Genomic DNA, 25379 nt, shown 5'->3' with positions numbered 1-25379 from the left:
GGGATATCCCAGCAGAAAAAGCCTGAACCCCCATAAACCTAACTCGATGGCCACCCCATAACCAAAAATTGTAAGATAGATTTGATTCATTTGAACTAGATGATAATAAATAACTCTACGTATTATGTCACGAACAATTAAATAAGGAACAAAACATGAACGAAAAAAAAAAAAGAAAAAGGAAGAAAACATGAACCAGAATAATAGCAAAACTTTTAGAAGCATTGACAAATTAATGAATCTTATATAAACTTGGGCCCAACAAGACATACAACTAAACTTCAGACTCCGAAGAATCTCAACATGACATATTGATCTCAACAAATTCTAAATGGTATTCTTAAATTTTGGCATAGAAGGAATGAATTTTTATGCTATATACAGGTACTGCATTGTGAATTACAAAAAAAAAACATTGAATCAAGGAAATGTTACACACATGACACAAGTCACCAGCTTTGATGTTGAACGAGAAAGTCACCAGCTTTGATGTTGAACGAGAAAAGAGAGAGGACAAACACCAGAATTCAAGAATTACGTCCGGTCTCGTCGAGCATCATCCCTTTAAGACTTTTAGCCAGCCAAATAGCAGTGTCACGCGGAGAGACCTTTTCCCTTCCAAAAGGTTTCAAAACAACGGTGAGTTCTTCAAGTCGATTCTGCTGGAGCAAATCCGCAGACAATTCTAGAAGTCCTTCAAGTGCTTCTGCTCTTTGCCTGAAAGAATTGACATCTAACGTTTCCTTGGCTCGTGGTTCCTCCAGTGTTGGGAAAGAGTTTAGTTTTGATGGTTCAAGAGAATCTTGATTCATGTTAGTCATGTCTATTTCCTTGGTGACTGGATCTTCAGAGAGACTTGGATTAGGAATCTCATGATTTTCAGGATACGTCACTTTCTCAGATAAAATAGATGGTTTTGAAGGTGATGAAGAAGATGGATCTTTGGTATCATACTCATCTTTTACCACATTTATCAGCTTACCAATATCCATGTTGCTATGGACATTTTCGTGTAATGTATGATCAGTTCCAACTTGAAAACTACTGTGACGTATCACATGTATAACTTCGTCAAAAGCTGGGGGAAGATGAGTACCGGCTTGCTTTTCATTTACTGCATTTTGCACAAGAATTCCCTTTTCTGGCAGCAAATTCTTCTGGTTTGATGAATTTAGTTCCTTAACCATGAACTTGTCATCGCCACTCGGGGTTGAAATGACGTTTGACAAAGCCAAACGATCAGCCATACTGCTAGGACTGGTCGCTGAAGTATCTTCTCTGCCTAAAAGTAAATTTTTGGTGCTAGACAAGGGGATTTCCATAGTTGCATTGGAACTCATATACTCAGGATCAGAGTGTTTTTCAAATGTTCCTGTGGAGCATACTATAGATTTATAGTTATTCCCACCGCCATTCTTGGAGGAATTTTCTAGTCTCTCTGAGTGTGATGAGGAAGAAGTCGACCAGCTCGGTCTAGACTCATTGCTATCAATCTCAGTTTCTTGCTGATGAGTGGTTTGGAAATTTTCTTGCCCACAACTCGGAGGTGCCAGTTTTGACATGCTTGGAAAAGGAGTTTTCACAACATCACAAAGCTCAAGTCTTTGAATAGACACAGAAGATGATGCAGAATTGCAGCTCTCTGTCTGAAGCTGCTGCATAATTTCTCTTGGAGTATGCAAAATTTTCGAAGCTTCAGGTCCCGGTGCATCACTAAGACCGATCTTTTCATTATAATTAACAACAATAGGAGGGTCACATCCTAGTTGCCTTATCCGTGCAGGAAATGATGGTTGTCTATGCAGACCAGGAGGGGTTTTAAGTCTCATCTTTACAGAGACTACATCTTCTGCAGCTGCCTTTACCGGACCAGAAGGTGGGAGCCCTTCATGTCGAGCTTTGGTCTTCGGGGGACATTCTGTAACAGGTAACTGCAAGGTACAATAACTAAAATTGAGTAAAATAGATGGCTTGAAAAAATTACAGAGACCCCATCTTGAGGGTTTTTAGAAAACCGCAAAAAGCGTCACACATTTGGCGTAAAATGACATGATTACCACCTGATGCTTCAAAGAATTAGTTCCATGTGCTCGTTTAGCAGAATCAGAACTCGCCCTTGTTGCTGCCCCAGATGGTGCGGTAGCCTTAAGACCAGAATTGCCAGGGAGGGGTCTAATGACTCTAGGAGATGCATCAATATGAATTCTTTGATTAGCTTTCACAGAGTTGCTTCTCACAGGAGAACAATTTTCTCTGGTTTTTCCTTCCTTTAGAGCCATCATAATGTTTTTAATCATTCGTGGTGGTTTAAATGAAAAATCCACCTCTTGTATACCATCACCCAAGCGAAGCTCCCCACAGCCAAGATCATCATCAATAGAAGTGGAGTCCGTATCAGTAGCTTTATGGTCGCAATTGACCATTATGCCCTGCACACTCCTTTCACACGAGATCAAGCTGTCTCTATCACTACAAGAACTGTTGCTACTTTGACTTTCAGCCACATTCTTTCTACTGTCACAATGTGTGGCAAAAGGTTTCTCTGGATTATATGACGGACGGTACTGAGCAACATAGGGCTGTAGATATGGATGCTTCAGAAGTTCAGATGCCTGCAATGTGATGAGATTTGCGTATGCAGATTAAGGATATTGCTAATGTGTGTATGAAACTCGAACTGGTTTCTAGAAGTTCTTACACTCAACCGATGCTCGGGATTTTTTCTCAGCATGCTCTTGATAAGTGTTTTCCTGTTGTATCAACAATGTCTTTATTTATTTTCTTATACATCAATATATGCATGATTATGAACAAAACTTAGATTTTGTCATAGGCAATAGTTTTTTGCAACACATTTTTGGGTAATAAATAGGTCTCATAGTACAAATGACATCAAATATTTTAGCTGTCTGAGGGTAAATCATTGTGACCAGTTCAAAAAGACAGAAAAGAAAGCCAAAAAAAAAAAAAGACATGCCACAGATGAAAGAAAGTACCCGAGAAATTAGGTAAACAAAAGCAAACACACCATACAAGATTCAGCACTTACAAAGTTGGAGAGTAACAGGAAGGCAAAGGGCCAATTGAAGATCGGTTAATCTTGCTTATTAAGCCTGCCATGTCCTGAAGAGGTATTCGACTTGTTAAAGAGCATTAAAATGTACTTAAATAATTAGTTACCCATTTGAACTTCTGGAAAACAAAATGCAGGTAAAAGGGTCGCAAAGTGTCTAGAGAGCAAACAAAAACATTGGATTTACAATGAACGAGACAGATGAAATATGTAACTTGTTTTCAACTGCAATGATTTTCTCATATGTGTTTCTTATGTTAGGCCTTTGTGGCTTGTGCAGCTCTAGAGGCAAGAAAATCATAAATAAACAAATACGGGAAATCTTACAAAGGCCTTGAATGCGGGACGATGAGCAGCCATTTCATAAATACAGCAGCCTGAATGACAAACCGGACATCAGAATAAATGAGTTAGTTGAACTGACAATATGTGATTCAGCCATGAACCCTTGCATACAAGACACAATGGCAAAAAAGCTAAAACTCTTAATGATTTATAAGCTCACGTACAATATCAAAGCACTGTACAATGTACATGTAAAAATATGTTGAGACAAATATCATTAATGGCATGGGGTAAAGACTTTTGTGTTGTAGTAATAGTACAGATGACCTTTATGCACATTTTACATACCGAAATATATAGGGCCTAGACCATTATTGGAAGAATCTAGGAAGGGGAATGAAATAAATAAAGAACTGTTACAAGAGGGCACGGCATTCACGCTTTTTCTTTTTTAATTTGTTTCACAGTAATTTAGTTGTTAGGCTAGGTTGGACTAGGGGCAAGAGGATTGCTGGTATTTCTTCTTGTAAAGGACTTGTTCCTTGGCTGAGTTTTATTATTCGTTCTGTTTTTTGTTATTCCTTTTTTTATCCGTGTGGTCGTAACAGCACATGTAGGAACTTTCCTACTTCGAAGTGTTTAGCAAGGGCCAATCATAACTAAGACTTAGGTTTATCATCACAAAGCAAGTAGGATCATGATCCTTAGTCAAATAACATAAAAATGAAAAATGGGCATACCGAGGGACCATATATCAGATTTAAAACCATATGGAATATCTGCAAGAAGTTCAGGGCACATGTAATTGGGAGTTCCAACAACCTGCGTACGAAAAACAAGACAACAATAAGATTATCAAAAAATTATACCCTATTGTCTGACAGAATTATGTACGAGTGGAAACGATATTAGCATTTGGTATGATAGTTGAAAACCACTGCATGATTTTCAAGAAATTGAAGTAGATGCACAAAAAGCTAGCAGTTTTGTCTACCTCATCAGCCATTTCACACGTTTTGAAGATTTACAAATCCCTACTTCTAAAACACCTCTGTGATCAAACAAAAATCCAAGCACTTACTGAAGAAGCCAAATCATCAGCTTTCAAAGTTTTAGCAAGCCCAAAATCACCTGCTCAAAATTCAAATGAAAGGATTGTAAGAAAACAATTAATTTGTACAGCGGCAAACACTGAATGAAGATATATAACTATAAAAAAGGAAACGAAAGTGACATACCAAGACGAACATCTTGATCTTTCATAAGAAAGATGTTAGAGCACTGCCAGGAAAGTGGAATAGCAACCAGTTAGCAGAATTATTTCAGAGACTACATGAACTTAAACAAACTATAACCCCAGTATTCAGATCCGCACTTTAAGGTCCCGGTGTAGAACAAAATTGGAATGCAGATAGTCCACTGCCAACAGTAGTTGAGTGAACCACTTCAATAGTTTCTGTACATTGTACAAAATTAACATTATTGAACTACTTAATGATAAGACAGAAACCGAGCAGAAAAAAAGAAGGTTCGACTTAATCAAAACAAAATATACATATCCCAAAAAATATTGCAAATAAAAACCAAAGAACTTCAACCTCCTCAGGGAAGTATTGTCCATTGGCTCTTTTCATCAGCTCGGCCCTGTTGTAGGCAAACATTTAGAAATGGACAATCGTCAATCAAACATGGTTTAGTACTTTCCAGTTTAAATGGTTCTGAGTAAAACTTACATGTCACCGCCCTCACAGTACCCAGTAACTATGCAAACATAGCAACCCTGCATTTGCATTTGGAAATTTACAGTCAAGTAGAAAAAAATGACGTATTAAATTCATATTTTCTGGATCAGTGTGCAGGAAAATTAAACAAGAAATGAGAAGCCTCAAGATCCCTTGCCTTCTCCACCCAAGCTTCCTTGAACTCAACGACGTACGGATGTTGTATCCGAGCAATTAAGGCCATCTGCATATTCATAAACCAAAAGACCCCTCTTGCATTTCAGCACAATTGAAGCATCATAAATCAATTCCCTTTTCTACCAACTGAGAAATCCAGCGATTACGTGAGTATTTCCAGATAATTACCAAACCAAATTACTTGAAAGAAGCACAAGATTTCAAAGATCAATACCTTTTTTTTTTTTTTGAAAAATCAAAGATCAATACTAAGGATGCCAAACAGGTACAAAAACACCAAACAATAGAATCAAAAAAAGCAAACAACACACATTCTAATTAAGTTGATAAAATATATAAATGACATCAAATATCAATAAACCTCTTGATGAGCTGATCTTCTGCAACGTTCCGTTTGTCGAGCCAATCGAATCTTCTTAAGCACATACCTGCGTTAGAGAAACGAAAAAAGATCAAATAAAGTTTCAATAAACAGGAAAACAATTACTGATAAATCTTGGATAAACGAATCAAGTAACTTCTTTACAAACCGCAAACTCATACTTTTTCTTTTCCAATTTGTGATTGACCAAAATTGCTGCACCAAAAGCTCCACGGCCAATCTGTTCCATTAGCTCATACTGGTCCATTCTTGATTCCATCACGCACAAATCTTGAACCCCAAATAACAATTTCACTACATTTCAACTCATGTTAGTAAAACACACACAGAGCCCAGAAAATGGCAATCTCGATTCGTCCAAGTTCACATATGCATATGTACATATATTGGACACAATGAAACTGCAGTATTATTGAACCTAATACTTAGATCTTCTCCTTCCCATCTAACCCATTCGCATCTTAATTCCCGAGAAAAGACCCACTAACAGAAGCAACACAAAGAACATCAATGTGAACAAACGCAAGCACTAAATTCTTGAAAATGAAGCAAACAGTGAAATGCAATCTACCTAGCCTTCTGGGCGCAAGAAAGTTAAAAAAAAAAATTTAATAGGTCACAATCAATGAAAGCAAGGGAGCGAGACTGCACTTTATGTTAATTTTCGTATTTTATTCTTTCTTTTATGGTTTTTAATTCCTTTTTTGTCATCAAACGGGGAGACCCACCACTCCTTTTTTCACCTTAATTTCATCAAGTTGAGGATTTAAATTTGATTTAGCAGTTGATAATAATGAGATTTATGATGGTAGGATAAAAAATTACATCTTTCCAACTGCATTTCTTCAATCCTTACTCATGGACAAGGGGTGAGAATTGTTGATTCACTGCAAGAAGCCTTACCATTTGTGCCATATCTTTTCTGAGCTGTCATTGAACTGAAAATGATTCTTAACCTGAACAAAGAGAATGTTTGGGAAAAGTTCCTAAAAAAACATTTTACCAGCTTTAAAGATTGATAATGGTCCTGTCTCGTAAAATTTTGAAATTCAAATTTAATTTTTATTTTAGATTGGGGGAAATCCCAGTTCAGTCTCAAATATTTGGTATGTTTCTCGATTTGTCTCAAATGTTTCAACGTTCCCGGTTTGGTACTAAAGGTTTACAGATTTTGATTGAATCGATCCTTCCGTCAAATTAACCGTTAAACATAACCGTAGACATGATATGTGACGGAAAAAAACTCAGTTCAGTCCCAGATGTTTGGCTCATTTCTCAGTTTTATCACAAATGTTTCGGCGTTGTCGATTTAGTCTTAAACGTTTACAAATTTTGATCGAGTTGGTTCTTTTGTCGATTTAACGGTCAAAAATAACTGTAAACATGACATATGACTGTCATACGACTAAAATTCCCAAAACCCAAATCAGGTGCGCTATTTTCTAATCAAATTCAAGCTGGGACAAAAAAGTTTTATTTCTCGTTGTTATCACACTAAAAAATTTGACTCAACATTGAGAATGAAAATGACGTTGCTGCACATAATTTATCTCTAGCAGTTAAATCCGCCTTTCTTTTTCGCACCCTAACAACATTTTCTAGTTATTGGATTCCGACATTTCTATATAACTTTAAATTTTGGTTGTTTTTCAAAAAATTTAAAATAAAAAACAATTTTTTCCATTAAAGTCGTAATTTGGTTGAATTTAGAATTATTTTTCGTCGATTATGTTTTTTTAATCTTTCCATTGAAATGTTTAAGAACTGAGGTTTCAATTTTTTTAATTAGGGATTTTTTTTATAATTTCGATTTTTATGGAAAAATGAGTAATAAATTAAATAAAAGTTTGTAATTGTTGATATTGATAAATTTATCCATTTTTAATTGAGTCATTTTGAGGCCAACTCAGAGGGTGTTTGGCTAAACTTTTTAAAAACAACTTGTATGTCGTCAGGTTTTATTTTAAAAATAAGCTATTAAAGTGTTCGGATGAACTTATTTTAAATGACTCAAGATTTTGATGTGTTTGATATTATAAGATCTTTCTATTGTCAAAATACCAAAAATGATATAATACTATGAAAGTAATTTAAATAGTAATATATAAAAAAATATTTTTAATTTATCATAAATTTTAAACATATATTAAAAAAATAAATCTATTTTTCAATTAATTTAAAGAAAAATTGATAAATTATGTACAAAAAATAGGTAGATGAAATTGTGGGTATTTAATAAAATGTATAAGGATAATATGGAGAAGTGAAACATCAAAGGCAAACACTTGTATGCAACCGTTGCACGGGTTATATTCGTGTGACGGGTCTCTTATATGGGTTATCCATTAAAAAGTATTACATTTTATGTCAAAAGTATTACTTATTATTATAAATATGGATATGGTTGACCCGTCTCACGAATGAGACCGTTGCACAGGAGTGTTACTCAACATCAAAATAAGATCTTTTCTAAAAAAATTGATGTGACCCTATTTTTTTAAAAACACGGCTTATAAACTGGCAAACAACTTATTTTGACTGCTTATAAGATGTTTGAAAAAAAAAGTTGTAAAACAAATTTCAAGAGCTTATAAGTTATGAAACAACCTATAAGATGTTTTCAAGAGCTCATAAGCTCTGTCAAATACCCACTTAGTCAAAATTGATGAAAGGATCAACTCGGTCAAAATTTACAAAGATTTAGGACTAAATCGAGAACTTTGAAAATTTTGGGACCAAATCGAGAAAGGAGTCAATCATCTCGGAGTGAATCAGTCTTTTATCCGTTAGTTTTAACAATTAAATTGATAGAAGGATCAACTCGAGCTAATTTTTGAAACGTTTAGGACTAAACTGAGAACATAAAAATATTTGGGACCGAACCGAAAAAAATGTCTAACATATGAGACTGAACCGGGAATTCGGCCTGTAGTTGTCCGATTTCCTAATTAAGTTTCCTAAACATGATTAAGATTCTTAATTGGGTTTAAGGAGTTGGAAATCGGATTCGGAACGATCGAAAATAGTTCCAAGGGATTCAAGTTATTGGACAATTCGAAAGCTCCGAAGATCAGTTCGGAAACAACGTTGTACTTCGGAGGAATAGGGTGAGTTCAGAAGCTCTGAACTCATGATCGAAAGGTCCGATCGCCTTTGGATAAGAAAGTATGGGCTTTCTGATTGGTGACTTAACGTGAGATAGATCGGAAGCTCCGAACCCCAATTCGGAAGGTCCAAACTCCATCGGTAACAGTGTGTTATCCAATCAGGGACACGCATTCGATGGATAAAGATCGGTAGCTCCAAAGTCTGATCGGAAGGTCCGACTGTCATCTATAAATAGGGGCTCAAGGCAATCATTTCTTCACACCACACTCTCTCTCTCTCTCTCTCTCTCTCTCTCTCTCTCTCTCTCTCTCTCTCTCTCTCTCTCTCTCTTTCTTTAGAATTATAGCTTGATTCTAGTGGTTTTAGGCATCGGTTCGAAGGCAAGGAGCTATCGGGATCATAACAAAGTCATGTTTAGGTTTTGAGACCATTGCATCAAAGGGCTAACTGATAAGAAACCATAAATTTCTGCTGTGAAGGACACGAAATTGAAATGATTCAACACACACAAAAGGAAGAAGATAAACTTGAGAGCTTTATTGAGAGAGCAAAAATTGGTTTTTTCGTGACTTCTTTGGTTTTACTGACCAATCCCTATTTATACAAACGTACTAATTTGTGGCTAACGAAACACCTGCCAAATTAATTCTAATTTTCCTAGGACTCTATTTGCATAGTTGTTGGACTCTAGTGTTTGTTGATCCCATTAATTTCCACTATCAAATCTAAGCCACAGAACCAACAAATTCTCCACCTTGGCTAGATTGTACTTCAACCAGACGAAATAACTTTAGACAGTGCTTGAAATTGGGGCCATGTAGTAATTTGGTCATCACATCTGTTGGATTCTCCTCTATTGAGTTCTTATCCACACACACTTCTCCATTTGTGATTATTTCCCTCACAAAATAAATCTTAATATCAATGTGCTTTGTTCTTTCATGGTATACTTGGCTCTCAACTAAATGTATGCCACTTTGGCTGTCACAAAACACCTTGGACTTCACATGTTTTCCTTCCAACTTTCCAGCCATTCCACTCATCCAAATAGATTCTTTAATTGCCTCTGTTAAGGCAATGAATTTTGTCTCTGTTGTGGATAAGTACACGACATGCTGCAAATTACACTTCCAACTTGCCAAGTTTCCATGATGCTTGAAAGAATATCCTGTTAATGACCTTCTAGAGTCAAGAAATCCAGCAAAGTCAGCATCTATAAAACAGTTCACCACTCTCTCATTCTCTTCATTCCTCTCATATACCAGTCCCACTTTATTGTTCCTCTAAGGTATCGAGAAATCCACCTCACAACCTCCTAATGACGCTTGGCAATTTTACTCATATATCGACTTACTAAGCTTAATGCATGAGCAAGATTGGGCCTAGTACAAACCAGGACCAGTTCATGCTGCCCTTAGGGCTTGCTACCCCAAGGAAGCATGAACGGTCTTGATCAATCTGCAGATCAAATGATTTGATCTGCAGATCGATGTTGGCCATTCGATCTTCCCTTAGGTAGCAACCCCAAGGGCAGCATTGGAACATCCTACAAACCGTGGCATACATGAGACTGCCTACAGCATTTGCATAAGGAACTCTCTCCATATAAGCAATCTCTTCTTTAGATTTAGGTGAATCTTCAAGTGACAGTTTGAAGTATTGTGCTAATGGAGTGAGCACTGGTTTTGACTCTTCCATGTTGAATTTCTTCAAAACCTTTTGGATGTAACTGCTTCGGGAAACAGAAAGCAAACCAGCACTTCGGTTTCTCTTGATTTCCATCCCAAGAATCTTGCTTGCCTTCCCCATTTCCTTAATTTCAAACTCACTCCTTAATAGTTACTTGACCAACTCAGTATCAGATTTGCTTTTGGATGCAACCAACACGTCATCAACATAAAGTAGTGAGTAGATACCAATTCCATCTTTATTTCTCTGACAGTAAAAACAATTATCAAATTCATTTCTAATGAAGCCAACCTTGGGCATAAATGAATAAAACCTTCCATACCATTGGCGTGGGGATGGTGTTAAACCATATAGGGATTTTTTCAAGAGTCACATTTTGTTTTCTTCTCTTGGTTTAATGAAACCTTCGGGTTGCAACATAAAAATCTTCTCTTACAACTCACCGTGCAAGAATTCAGTCTTTAAATCAAGTTGTTCTATTTTCGTGTCTTCTTTGGCTGCTAATGACAGTAGCATCCTAATGGAGCTATGCTTAACCACTGGAGAAAAGACCTCATTGTAATCTACTCCCTCATGTTGTGTAAAACCTTTTGCCACTAGCCTGGCTCTAAACCTTGCAGCCTCGACTTCTGGGATAGCTTCCTTCACTTTGTAAACCCACTTGAAACCAAAAAATCTTTGTCTAATTGGTCGTTCCACCAATTCCAATGTTTAGTTCCTTTCAAGTGACTTCATTTCATCTTGCATTGCTATCCACCATTTCTTGGAGTTCTTACTATTGATAGCATCTTTAAAAGTCAGTGGTTCATCTTCACTCTCAACCTTGGCGACTGCTGTAAGGGCAAAAGCTAATAGATCAGCATGTCCAAATTTGTTTGGTGTTTGATATTCCTTCTAGTTCTGTCTCTCGTTAGAAGATAATCATCTAGATCGCATTATTCAGTTTCAGATTGCATCTAATTTGAGTTTATTTCAATCTCACAATCACAAAATTTCCAACGGGCTCCACCTCAAGCTGCAATCTATCATCATTAATGGGTTTTTGTGAGTTTCTTTCAGCTACTGGCGAGTATGATACATTTCATCCTGTTTGAAGACTACATCTCTACTTATCAATATCTCAGGGACTTCCTTTTCATTACTCCACAACCTGTAGCCTTTGGCTCCATCTGGATAGCCCAGGAACATGCACTTAACTGCTCTTGATTCCAGTTTCCCTTGGTTTATGTGTGCATAAGACACACAACCAAAAACTCTAAGACTTTCAAGACTAGGTGTATATTCAGTCCACTTATCCATTAGTTTCTTAAAATCAATAGCTGAGGAATGACTCCTATTTATAAGGAGCGTGACTGTCATCACTTTCTCTGCCCATAAAACCTTGGATAGATTTGCATTTGACAACATGCATCTAAATTTTTCAATAACAGTTTGATTCATTCTCTCGGTCAATCCATTTTGTTGTGGAGTCCTCCTAACTGTATGGTGTCTGCCAATACCATGTTTTATATAGAATTTATTAAACTCATCCCCAAAAAATTCCAAGCCATTATCGGTCCTTAGCTTCTTGACTTTCTATTCTACTTGGATTTTCCATTCTTTGAACCTTTCAAAAGTGTCACTCTTGTTCTTCAAAATATAAATCCAAACTCTTTGTGAGAAATAATCAATTATGGATAGAAAATACCTTTCTCCGCTTTGTGAGGGTGTTCTTAAAGGTCCCCACAAGTCACTGTGGACTTATCAAGTATCTCTTTGGTGTTGTGCATACCTTTATAAAACTTGAGTCTCTTTGCCTTTTCAATATACAATGCTCGCAGAATTCCAATTCGCTTACTTTATCATCTTCAAGCAAGCCTTGCTTACTAAGTTTTTTGATCCCTGCCTCACTAATGTGAGCCAGACGCATGTGCCATATTTTAGGCCTTGAAAGCTGGGGGACCTATTGCAGCACTTCCATAGGTAATCACTACTTTCCCTTACAAAAGATAAACTCGATTTCCAAGATTTGCCCTCATCATCAACATTGAGCCCTTAGTGACATTTAGGACTCCACCTTCAATTTTGTAGCAAAATCCATTAGTGTCAAACATTCCCAGGGAAATCAGATTTCTTCTTAGCTCCGGTACATGTCGAACTTCTTGCAAGATCCTTTTGGTACCATCCATAAGCTTCAACTTAGTGGAACCAATGCCAATTATTTTGCGTGCCTTGTTATTACCAAGCAATACCCGACTCCATCCATATATTTGTATGATAGAAACCAATTTTTGTGCGGACACATGTGATAGGAACACCCTGAGTCAAGAACCAATTCTTGACTAGTCTTCTTCTCTCCCACACTGTTGATCAATGGAATCCAATTATCTCAACATTGGTATGATATTGTCCACTTTGGGCATAAATTCTCATGGTTTTGCTTTTGGAATCACCCAAACGGTCTCATATAAATGAAGATATCATTCTATATATTAATACATGATCTTTCCCTTGATCTTCCAATGTAGGACTTTGGTTTAATACCCAAAAATCCTCCCCTCAAACGAAGTCCCACGATCATTCACATGGTCCGGGCCTCCCCTTAATCCATCCTTCAATCGAGGCCACTCCTCTTAAATGCGTTGGGGCATGCGCCTTACATGAAAGACCAGGAGCATCACCGCCTCGAGAGCTTATCACGGATTTTTACCGAGAGCCCTCACCTTCTTTGTTCAAGTCTTTGGGGATTTTACCCACATTGGCTCGATCAGACCTTGACTCGTTCCCACAGACGGCGCCACTTGTTGAGCAATGGAATCCGAATATCTCAACATTGGTATGATATTGTCCACTTTGGTCATAAACCTTAATGGTTTTGCTTTTGGAATCACCCAAAATGCCTCATACCAATGGAGATATCATTTTATATATTAACTCATGATCTTTCCCTTGATCTTCTAATGTGGGACTTTGGTTGAATACCCAACACACACAAAAAACCTCAGAACTTTCATACCCCTCAGAGGCCACGTTGACATCTCCATATTCATTTTTTCTTATCGAATGGTGTTCTTCTGTGTTCGGGACAATCTTTCTTGAGATTTCCATCATTTTTTCACACAAAACACTTTTTTTTCTCTCTTGATTTGGATCTGTTTTGAGTCCTTGACTTAAAATCTTGTTTCTTTGATCTTTCTTTGATACTAAGGCCCTCCGCCTTAGAGTTTTCCATCCCTATTGATATTTTATTCAACTCTTTTGAAGAAAGAGTCGTTTGCACTTCTTCTAATGTTAAAGAGTTTCTGCCATATAGCAGTGTATCAGCAATATTCTCAAATTCACTCAGTAGATATTTGAGAAGTGAGGGTGTCTGATCTTGTAGTGACGCGCACCGTGATCACCTACTAATCAGAAGTTTAAGCATGCATTTAACTTAATTAAATAAATCAGAAATTAAACAGCTGAAAACTTAAAAAATAATAAAATATTATTTACAATCATATCGAATAAAATCCAGTGTATTAACCCAAATACAAATGAAACAAAAGCCTAGACAAAGCCCTGCTGGTCATCCAACGCCTAAGCCCTCCTGGAACCACCCGCATCGTCCAGCCGCAGACCTGCCCCGTGGAATAGGGTGTCCAGATACAACAAAGTATGGGACGTGAGCATGATAAGCTCAGTACGAGAGTATGAGTATACGGTGTTATGTTTGCATGTATGCAAGTGAACTGGATACCAAGACTCTCAGGTCAAGAAACATGCTCAAAGACCGGGCCCAGGGTATATAGCACGCTACGCTGTCGCCTCAAGAGGTGACTCATATACCCAATGGATAATGGTGACCTGATACTAGTACAAGTGTCCAACCATCACGGTGACCTAACACAAGACTTATGTATCCAACCATCCACAAACTCGTAGGGTGAGCGTCCTACTACAGGATACCTCTAAGGTAAAGACTCAATATGCTCATGTATGCAACATACAGTCATGACATGCTGTATATAAAGGCATATAAAACATGCAATCACATAATCCATGCAAACACATAATACATGCATACTCAATCTGGATATCTCGAATAATACTTCAGTACCTCATAAACTAGGCAAGCTAGACCAGCAGTATGTCCAAGCCTATAATCCGCACTATAATGCAAAGTACTCATGCATTATAATCTTATTCTAAAAGCCTTAACTATGCTATAGCATACTCCCTATTTACTATAAGAATCCAGAGCTATATCTGCGTCCGTCGTCAGCCCGCTGATGATGACTGCCCCAGAACTTGGGCACCACTCCGCCGCAACCCCGGAGCCCTTGGCCAAACTCCGGACCAAGACTAGGAAGGCTGGAAACACCCCAAAACCCCTAGAATACACTAAAGACCGAGAGAGAAGTTGTAAATTGGTGTGAAAATGTGGATCTCGGAACCCCTATTTATAGACGGAGAACATTGCGTTCATTCTAGGAACGTTGCGTCCGTTCTCCACCTGTCCTGCCACACGTCAATCCAATTTCATGCAAATCGAACATCTGTCCCTGACAGGGAACGTTGCATCTGTTGGCGGTTCGTTGCGTCCATTCTGCATTGGATGCAGCGTTCTGCTTCGGATGCAACGTTCTCGTTTGGCTGTTTCTGGACTGTATGAGACCCCCAGGACCTTTCCTACCATTTTTGGATGTTCCGGATCTGATTTTCCTCTTATTTTTACCAAATAATGAATCCTTAAACATGTTTTTCCACTTTTAAAATTATATGACATTTTCTTAACATGTTTAAATCACTTAATCTTGTAAAATGGAACCGAGCTACTACAGATCTTCATCATCTAAGTTGATGTCAATGTTTTCCAAATCAAGAATGATTTTATTGAAATCGTCCAGATGATCTTCCAAAGATCTTCCTCTGATCATCTTGAAAGAATATAACTTATGTTTCAAATATGACATGTTATCTAGTGACTTTGTCATGTTTAGATTTTCTAATTTGAGCCATATTTCTGAGGAAAATTTATCTTTCGAGACTTCTCTCAAAACTTTATCATCGATACAGAGAATTAGGGAACTATGAGTTTTGTCAAGAATATCATTGTTTTCTTTATCCATGAGTGTCACTGGGAATTTCTTCTCCCCCTTCAATGCCAATTCAAGACCTTGTTGAACTAGAAGGGTGCGCATCTTCAATCTCTATAGTCCGATGTCGTTTTTCCCAGTTAATTTTTTGATATCAAATCGTGTGGTTCCCATCATGATAATTCTCCCAGATCGAAGGCTGGGCTCTGATGCCAGTTGATAAGAAACCGGAAATTCCTACTACGAGAACACGAGATTGAAAGGATTCAACACACAAAAGGAAGAAGATAAACTTGAAAGTTTTATTGAGAGAGAAAAAATTGGTTTTGCCATGACTTCTTTGGTTTTGCTGATCAATATCTATTTATACAACATACTAATTTATGGATAACAAAACACCTGCCAAAGTAATTCTAATTTGCCTAGGACTCTATTTGCATATTTTTAGGACTCTAGTGTTTGTATTATATTGATCCCATTAATTTCCACTAGAAAATCTAAGCCACCGAACCAATACTAACGACGGATACAGGTATAAGTCTAGACTTTTATTAGCTTCTGTGAGTAGTTATCGGTCTATTTAAGGCTTTTAAAAGACAATAAGTGATATGATGATTATCTGCATATAGGCTTGGACTATAGAGCCAATGTTGCTAGGTTGCCTGAGTTGCTTAATAGAGGTACATACGTACTATCCAAGATATCCTGGTTGAGTATGCATGTTCTATATTTTCATGAATTATGTGCATTTATTATTCCACGGTTAATACTGCTACATGCATTATCATGTTGAGTCTTTACCTTAATATTACTAGTAGAGAGGTTGATCAGACCTGAGTTTTGTGGATGGGTTCCGTGGATTCGGGTCAGGTTATTTTTATTCACTTATTCTTATGGTATGGGAGTCACCTCTTGATGCGACGTCCCAGTGTACTACATGACATGACTCTTATTGTTTGGGAAAATAGGTGAAAACTCAGCTATGAAACGTTAAAAAAGGGTCCGGGAGTCCCAAAGAACCGAACAATTTGGAAGGACCGAACCAAGAGAGCCTCGTAGGCTCATGAGGTTCTGATTTGGGTTGAAAATGTAAGGCCCGAGATTATTTGATTTAATCCAAGATTATTTAAATATAATCAAAAAATATTTAATTTGAGAATTTTTAGAGTTTAGATTTAAATTCTAATATTCTTAAATTATTTAGGATTGAAATTGAATTAAAAAGAGGGCCGATGTATGTTTTGCAATTTTTGAAGTTTTTAGGGACTAAATTGCAATTATGTTTATACATATCAGAATTCCAAGTGTTGAGTCAGCTTTTATACATGTATTGTGTATAAGTTATTCAGAATTTCAGAGGAAAAAATGTGAGAGACCTTCCGCTTTCAGAATTCAGCTTGCTTTTCATTTTCAAACCTTCGTATCTTTTGATCCGATTGTCCAAATTTAATTTCGAGCATAGTTCTGGAATCCTTGCAACGAGATATACGATTTGGTTTAAGTATTATTTTGTTTCCAGCATGTTTCAAAATCAGAATATTGATGAAATCAGATTATGAGCATGAATAAGTGTTCTTGAGCCTTTATATCTTGTATATTCAAAATCCGATCGAAGAACGAACGTCATTTGTATGTGATATGATTTCCAGCATGTAGTTCGAAGTTTGTAGCTACTGATATGTTGGTTTATGATGATATTTTTTTGATATATCATGGATATAAGATGAGTTATTAATTCGATATCGTTTCGGTTACCGATTTCAGTCGTTACGCCGTCGGTTTATGAATTGAAGCCATTTTGGTATCTTGTTGATTGAGCTGACTGTGAATTTAGTTGTTGTTGATAATTATAGCTTACATATACTTCATTTCAGATTAGATAAGAGCTTGATCGGCTTGAGATTCCAGCCTTCGAACCAAAGAAGAAGTTGAGCTAGGTTTGAAGTTGATTTGATAGTGAAGATTTAATGAGGATTGAGTTGTGAGTTTGAATAAGCGTTTGATATATGTGTTCTTGACATTATATTTCAGATTTGAAGCCTTCAAGAACCGAGAAGAAACGAGAAGGTATAAACGGACATCGATTGAAAAGGGCTATGAAACTCAAGAACGGTGATTCTTGAGTTATCCCGACAAAAATCACATACTTGTTGTTTGTATGTTCTTGCTTTCGAATTTTAATTATTGATCTATCACAGGTAGTGGATCCTTAAATTATAATTGATGTTATTTTTATGTCGTATCGATGATGAAATACCGAGAATGGATCCATCCAAGGTTTATAGATAAATCTTGAGGCCTTGAGCGGCTCTAAAACCTCTATCCAAGATTGTTACGAGTCTTGAGCGCCTGGAGAGGCTTTAAATCTTAAAACCAAGATTGTGAACGAATCATGAGGCCTGGAGCGGCTGTAAATCTCAACGAAGAAATCAGTTTACGAGTTATGCAATTTATTCTTTATATCTCGAAGTTGATATACATGATAGTGCATGTTTATGTCTTTTATACCGAGAATCCTATTCTCACCGGATGTTTTCGGCTATTGTTTTGTTTGTATTTGTGCATGACGATAGGAAGGCCGGATCGAGTCAAAGACAACCTTGAGAGACGATGATCTAGATAGAAGTGTGGACTCGGGTTTGTAGCTGAATGTGAGAACTTTGGACTTAGAACAAGTTGTTAGAATCTTGAACTTGGTTGTAACTCTATGAACATCATGTGTAGTTTATTACATTTGTTAGATTCTAAACTTCTAGTGTTATGTATTAAACACTTGTAGACATGATTAGATCTTGTTCTATGTATATAGATGTGTTTTGGACTTGAATATCTTGGATTGGAAGGAAATTAAGGACCACGAAATGAATGACAGAAAATAAGGTATGTTGTTGCACAGGATGCGCCCGAGCTGCAGTTTTTTTAGCAGCCCGAGCGCAACCCGAACTCAAGCTTCTGTTTTGAGGAAAACCGGGGGTGCTCGAGCGGCACTTTTTGACCGCTCGAGCGCACCCCATGTTGAAATAAAAAAAATTGTGTTTTGATTGCTTCTAATCCTTGGTCCTTTAATCATGTTTATTTACTAATGGCCCTAAGAATGATATTAGCAACCTGAGACCTCACAGAAAAAGTGTCAGTTCAGATCTTCAAAAATCTTATGTCCTCTAAGGTGTCAAAATGATGTTCACACGTGGAAATCATGCACAGATTGGACCTTCCGATCCTATTTCGGATATTCATATCTCTAGCCTATAAATAAGGGCTAAATCCTCATATTTTGATGAAATTCAGAGTCTTTTTGAGCTGTTCAATCTATATTTTAGTGTTTGTAGCCATATTTTCGAGGGTCAATCTATAGCAAGGTGCTACTAACATCGTTTGGGTTTGTGCTCAATTTGAGGGCTCTTGACATTAGTGGGCTAACGAGGGAAGAATGTAATACACTTGAACCTCTAGTAGTTTTTAGGATTATCCATTGATCTAGTTGAGCATTTTAGACAACTAATAGTGATATGGTGTTCACTTAATATGTCGGCTTGGACTTTATACTCGTAATTCTAGACCAGAGATTGGAGGTACGTAAGTACTGACTGAGATATCCAGCTGAGTATGCATTTTTATGTGTTGCATTTATATGTGATGTTTCATAGTTATACATATGTTTCATGGGAATATATCATGTTGAGCCAATATTCTTTGAGATAGCCATTTTTATGGGGGTTGCTCAACCTTGTTTGTTTGTGGACGGATGGACACCAAGAGACACAGTGGCCGATGGGTCAGGAGGGTTTTGGTGTTTCGGGACATTTCGAGTCTATGTCCAGATATGAGTGTGTGAGCTACCCAAAGGGTATCCGCGTTGGTACTACTCACTCATTGCTACTAGTGTGAGCATGATGTTTTAGTAGTAGAAGACATATGCATATACATATAGGTTTGTATACTCATACATTACGTACTGAGAATTTTTCGCTCACATCCTTGTTGTTACCTTAGACACCCCATTCGACAGGGCATATTATAGCTAGGGTGCTTAAGCTCTTGATCAGTTATCATTCGGTGACCAGTGCTTGGGAGCATAGATTACCATTAGATTATTTCACTGTATTTATTTCCAGTTTCTTTTGGCTTTCCAATGTTTAAACTAATATTATTTTATTTAAGTTAATTGAATGCTTAATTTCTTATTAATAGATGATCCGGGTTGAGTCGTTACAATGGGATAGGGCCTAATCAAGTTTATTAGGAGGAATGAGCTTGTCCCTCCAATTATAACCCTAGCCTTGAAACGGTGTCCTTGGGCTCATATCCCTCTTAGAAATGGGCATGGTTCAGATCAGATCTAATATTTTTAGGGGCATCAGATTTAGTATAATATTCTATCGTGTTGTATTGAGTTGTGAGCTAGGATTTTTAATTTAGGAATTGGATAAGTCATAAGATTGAAGTGGGTTTTGTGCAACGTGTTGTAAAAATCAAAGTCTTCTACTATTTTTCTTATTATTAAGTGAATAAAAACGGGAGCCATAGAGGGAGATTGATTTTGAAATTCCATAAGTCTTTGTGTCAACTTACTACATTTCTTTAATATCTTATCCTTTTGATTTACTTCATTTAAATTCGTATTGTCAACAAAAACTACTGGTCCGTTTTCGCACACTTTTTAAGTACATCAGTTTTTGCGTGTTGAGAAAAATTAGTTCTTGTTGGTAGCGCTAAGTCGCGTCATGCCCAAATTACCCAACTCAATCAGATAACCACGGAAATGTAGTAGTGTGAGTAGGGATCGTTCCTACAAGTAAATGTAAATTTAAAGTGTTCTAAACAAACTAAAAGGGGGTTTGAGTTTTAGAATTAACTATTAAAAATTTTAAACAATTAAAGAGAAATATTATCACTAGCATGCAAGAATGAAAATTTAACTGGAGAAATCAATAAGAGACAAGCCTTGGTATTGGTCGACTACACCCTTGATATTTATTCATTCAATCATCGATTCCCTAAAAATAATTAATCCTATCAAATATTCATCATTGGAAATCGAATTCCTGTTTCACCTTAATTTTAATTAATTAAAAACCACTGTTCTAAATTAACCGTTACCAATAAATTAATCCGGATTCTAGCGATCTAGATTTAAATCTAAGGTATCATTCAAACGAGTAAAACTGACGAATCTAGACAACACAAACACCAACGGTTGTATTTAGCCTAGTCAAAAGTTGACCCTACGATTTAATAAATTCAACAGCAGAAAATATCAAACGTAGTTGCTTCGCAAATTAGTTGATTCAAACAATTACGGATTTGAATTCTAATTTAGCTATAGATTGTATAACAAAGTTCTAAGATGATCAATCCTAAAATCTCGCACACAAGCATAAAATAAAACAGATCAACTATCGATACTTAATAAAGATTAAACACTAAAAATCAAATCTCATGAATAAATTACATCAAGGTTTCGTCTCCCTCAACCAAGAATAAAAGTTTAGCTACAACGATTCATCACAAACTCAAGAAAAATTCCAAAGAAAAGAAGAAAACTTGAGAGAAAATTGTAAGAACAAAACCTAGCCGCCTTAGAGAGTGTCCAAGTCTGATAATTATCCCCCCAAAAACGGAATTAAAAGCCTAATAAAGACTAGAGTCCAAAATAACAAAGTTTCCAAAATTACAAAATATTTTCCGAACAGACTAGCACGCTCGATCGCATGAGTACGTCCGATCGAGAGCATAAAAATTACGAATCTGTTGTTTTCAATTTCATCGGCCGCTCTCGATCGCGTGAGTTCGTCCGATCGAGCGCATGAAAAGTGGCTTGCCTGCTGCCTTTAATCTTTAGAAGTCGCGCTCGATCCTATGAGTACGTGGGATCGAGCGCATGAAAAATGCCAACATTCTGCCTTACTTCTTCTTGTGTTGCACTTGATCCTCTTGAACTTGATACTTCTTATACATTAAACTCGAGAGTATGTTATGAAGCTAAATGCATATATACAACAAAACTAAGATAAAACATGAACTAAAACAAATAAATGCATGCAAACTACTAACAAAATAACATTAAACAAATGCAAACAAAATACGACTATCAAATACTCCCACACTTAATCCATGCTCGCCCTCGAGCAAGTCATGCAAAACAGAATGAAATAGGACAAACAAGAATCAAGAAATTCTACGGAGCACTGGCCTCAGCAATTTTCAAAATTTTCACATCCAACCATATCCAACTCATGAACGTTCTTTTGAAAATTTTAAAACACGGACTAATTTCACCGCACAAACTTATAAACTCCGCAACTCAAATTCAAAACACTCTCTTCCAAATTCAATTCATACAATCATAGATCATGAGGACTTCTCAAGGTTTCACAGGATCAAAATGAATAGATAATCAAATTAACACACCCACAATTGGTCAAATACAAGGAATTCTAGTGTGTGCGTATTTCGATCAAAAAATCATACTCATCAACAGTGTCAATCGACAGTCCATAGACAAAATTCTCGCAACCCCTCTCCACTAGTATATTTGGCGACTGTGACTCGGTCAATAGGTCTTAATCAACTTATAATGTTAGGCTTGGCTTATGGCTACAAATGAAGGAAAAGTGTTCAAAGAGGGAGTAAATTATGCTCTTTTCTAAAGTCCACTCCTTTTTATTCAGATTTCAACCTCTTTGCACCTCATTAATATTCAAACTTTTTATTGCTTTTCACCAACTAATTTTTTTCTTTTTCTAATCACCACTTTCTTTTTCATTTTTTTCTATCCCCTTTCACTACAATATTTTGTTTTCAAATTTCATTCACCACACCATTCCATATTCTCAAAACAAAGTAGAAGCATAAAAGTGATTTTGACATTCAACTTACTCCCTTAAAGGAAGGAAATATTGTTTAAGCTATAGGCAGTAGTTTTAGGACCTTGAAACAATGCCGAATGGGGGTTTACCACACGTTTACATGCGTACCATTCGTTTTTTCAATTAAGCTCAAACAAGGTACTAGGGGTAAATAATTCAGTGGGTGGCTTGAAAAGCTCAAACGATATGCAGAAAAATTGCCTACATCATTCCTAAGTCATAGTTTACCCATATTGTGCCTCGAGGGTGTCCAAACTTGTTCTAGAAATATCTCAATTCACCGTCAATTCATACAAATTTCAATCAGTGTCGAAAAGAGAAATCATCAACAATAAACGATGATTTTGCACCAAATTCAGAAGTATGCACCTCATGTGCTCATATATACATGAAAGTTCAACAGGGCATCTAAGGATAATTCAAGAATAAATTCGGCCCAAATAATCCAACAATGCCTCAATCCTATCCATGTTTGTATGTTTCAAATTTTAGATTCAAGCATGATTCATCGAGTGTATAAGAGTTCAACCGTCTATTTGGTTCCATCAGTTCAAAATTTTTGGTTAGCAGGGCATGTGATTTAGTTATTGAACAACAAAAAGAATTCTTCATCATTGGCCAGGCTACCATTTCTTTCTCAACTCAATACGAATGCAACACAATGATATGACACGAACAAGAAGTAAATGCAATGCATGAAACACAAACAAATGAAATGCATGAAACACCCCCCCCCCCCCCCCCCACACACACACACTTAAACTAAGCATTGTCCTCAATGCTCATGAAACAAAATAACAAAACAACCAACAAACCAAAGAACAAAATGCAAACATAATGCAATGCAAAAAAAAGCAAACAAGACTCCCCTGGTTCAACGGTTGGCGTCGTCCTCCTCTTCATGCTCGGGAGGAAGAACATGATCAGCAAATGGAAACTCGAAAGGTGGTGGGAATTGGACGACCGGTGGAAGCGTGATAGGGTCGATTCCGAGCCTCTCAGAAATGTCACGACAAATATAGTCCAGGACTTGAAAATTGGAGGCCGTAGCGGCATTGAAGGCAGTTTGATACTGGGCATGGTGGGCTAATTCCCTAACAGTGACAGTAGTAGTTCGGCGGGGGAGCGGCGGAGGCCGTACTGGATCTTGGACCGGAATAAATTGATCGTCCACCATTAAATGGCTTCTTCGATATGCGCGTTTGGCATCGATAGTTGCTCTGTCAATGGGGCGCATTGGTGGCAACCATTCCTCGTCGGGTCGATGTTGCACACCAGCGCGCAAGCACAGCTGCTTGATGATCATCGGGAAGAAAAGACCCGATGTCCTGGTAGTGATGGAATGCCTCATCTGTGCGTGAATCACTCGTCCTGCATTTACCGGTAGATTGAGATCGAGAGCGTAGAGTAGCACGACACGCTCAACATGAACTTCACTTGTGTGGGAGATGGGCATCAGATGGCGGGCGACGAGACGAAAATATACCAAGTGGCCGGATCCATCAGTAGGTATTTCTCCTTAAAGCATTTGAAAGTAACAGAGTCCCGTCAGGCGGCCCCTACCATGCATAATTGCTGAAGGACCTCGTGCAAATCCGGGTCGAGGGCGATTCTCTGGTACAAGCTATCATCAACATCGGGCGTCTCCAACAGACTATTCAGATCTTTGGGCGCATAAGAAACCAAAATTCCTCGAACGAAGGCCTTACTATCCGTGCGCTCCGCAGCATTAGCGTAAAATTCCCTAACAATAGGGACAATGGCCGGAGAAGGTTGTTGACAAAATTTTCCCCACCCACGGTTCAAGACTTGGGTAGCCACATTGCTGTCGTAAGCCTCTATATCAAAACCCCTCTCAGTAATAGGGAAGCGATGGGTTTTAGCATGATCATACATATCCCGAGCCATTTGGTTTACGAATTGGCCGGCAAGGTTGAGTGCAGCGGGTGCATCCCTTGTTCCTTGGCGAGAAGATTCGCCGATCTCTCTATTGTGTTTTGGGCCCATAATGTCGCAAGAATTTGCAAGAAAAAATGGATAGGGCAATTCGTCGAACACGTGGTGTGCACCAAAGTTTCCGGCATTTCTGAGCAAAATAAGGCGCTGGAGAAGTGGATATGAGAGAAGGGATGATGATGTCAATCCTTGGAATGACGCCTGCAAGAATTTTAGAACAATTGGTGAATATTTGAGAGAATTCAAAATTTGGGGGTTTAGGGTTCTAGGGAGGCCGAGAAAAGAAAAGGAAGAATGGGGGGAAAAGGAAAGAAAAGAGAGAATATAACACACACAGAGGAGCGCGCTAGATCGCGTGAGTACGCAGGATCGAGCGCGCTACTTAAAATCAGGGGCAGAGAACTGGGATCAAAACGCGCGCTCGATCGTGTGAGTACGTAGGATCGAGCGCGCCAAATAAAATATTCGGGGCAGAGAATTGGGTTAAAACCGTGCGCTCGATCCTATGAGTTCGCATGATCGAGCACACAATGCCTTCAGTGAAAATCCCTTTTTTTTCAATTTTTCAAAATTTTCTAAAAAAACAAAACAAAAGCAAAATAAACCAATAAATAAAATCAAGCAAAAACAAAAGGGAAAGAAACACTGAGTTGCCTCCCAATCAGCGCTAAATTTATAGTCAGTCTATAGCTTGACTGCATGCCGCGATTTAGTCGACATTTGGCAGAGCATCTAGAGTGATATCATGCTCGTCCCCTCCTACGTTCGCTTGGACTCCTTCATAGTAGTGTTTAAGCCGGTGGCCATTGACCTTGAATGTTTTGGATGTGTCCAAGCTTTGAATTTCGACTGCACCATGGGAAAAGATATTAGTAACAACAAACGGACCATTCCAACGTGAACGCAACTTACCTGAAAATAGTCTAAGTCGTGAGTGATAGAGTAGAACTTTCTGTCCGACTTCGAATTCTCGTCTAGAGATCATCTTGTCATGGAAGGCCTTTGTCTTGTCCTTGTAAATCTTAGAGGTGGCATAAGCAT

At 37.6% G+C, this 25379-nt stretch overlaps 1 protein-coding gene across 2 annotated transcripts; it reads right to left on the bottom strand.

The window, feature by feature from the left end:
- Positions 1-236: 236 nt before the first annotated feature.
- LOC140875728 (serine/threonine-protein kinase Nek5-like) lies at positions 237-6629 on the bottom strand. 2 transcript variants are annotated; one of them, XM_073279504.1, is made up of 15 exons: positions 6563-6629; positions 5821-5953; positions 5639-5705; positions 5258-5323; positions 5092-5138; positions 4957-5002; positions 4734-4814; positions 4597-4639; positions 4440-4489; positions 4099-4180; positions 3401-3450; positions 3050-3123; positions 2699-2750; positions 2061-2612; positions 237-1931 (listed from the first exon to the last, which is right to left on the bottom strand). In XM_073279504.1, exons 1-15 carry the CDS (start codon positions 6591-6593, stop codon positions 528-530), a joined length of 2778 nt encoding a protein of 925 aa, XP_073135605.1. In that variant the 5' UTR covers positions 6594-6629; the 3' UTR covers positions 237-527. The 2 variants fall into 2 exon arrangements, with proteins under 2 accessions (XP_073135605.1, XP_073135606.1); XM_073279505.1 differs by lacking the exon at positions 6563-6629 and adding an exon at positions 6485-6515.
- Positions 6630-25379: the final 18750 nt, after the last annotated feature.

This window comes from Henckelia pumila, chromosome 1, assembly GCF_033568475.1.
Source record: "Henckelia pumila isolate YLH828 chromosome 1, ASM3356847v2, whole genome shotgun sequence".
Lineage (NCBI taxonomy): Eukaryota > Viridiplantae > Streptophyta > Magnoliopsida > Lamiales > Gesneriaceae > Henckelia > Henckelia pumila.
This window is presented reverse-complemented; position numbering and strand designations above follow the sequence as displayed.

Coding starts and splice junctions, on each gene's coding strand:
- LOC140875728 (XM_073279504.1), bottom strand. CDS start 6,593: ATGACAGCTCAGAAAAGATATGGCACAAATG. Junction 5,324..5,638: donor GAAGATCAGCTCATCAAGAG/GTTTATTGATAT, acceptor ATGAATATGCAG/ATGGCCTTAATTGCTCGGAT. Junction 4,640..4,733: donor TTCTACACCGGGACCTTAAA/GTGCGGATCTGA, acceptor CTTTCCTGGCAG/TGCTCTAACATCTTTCTTAT.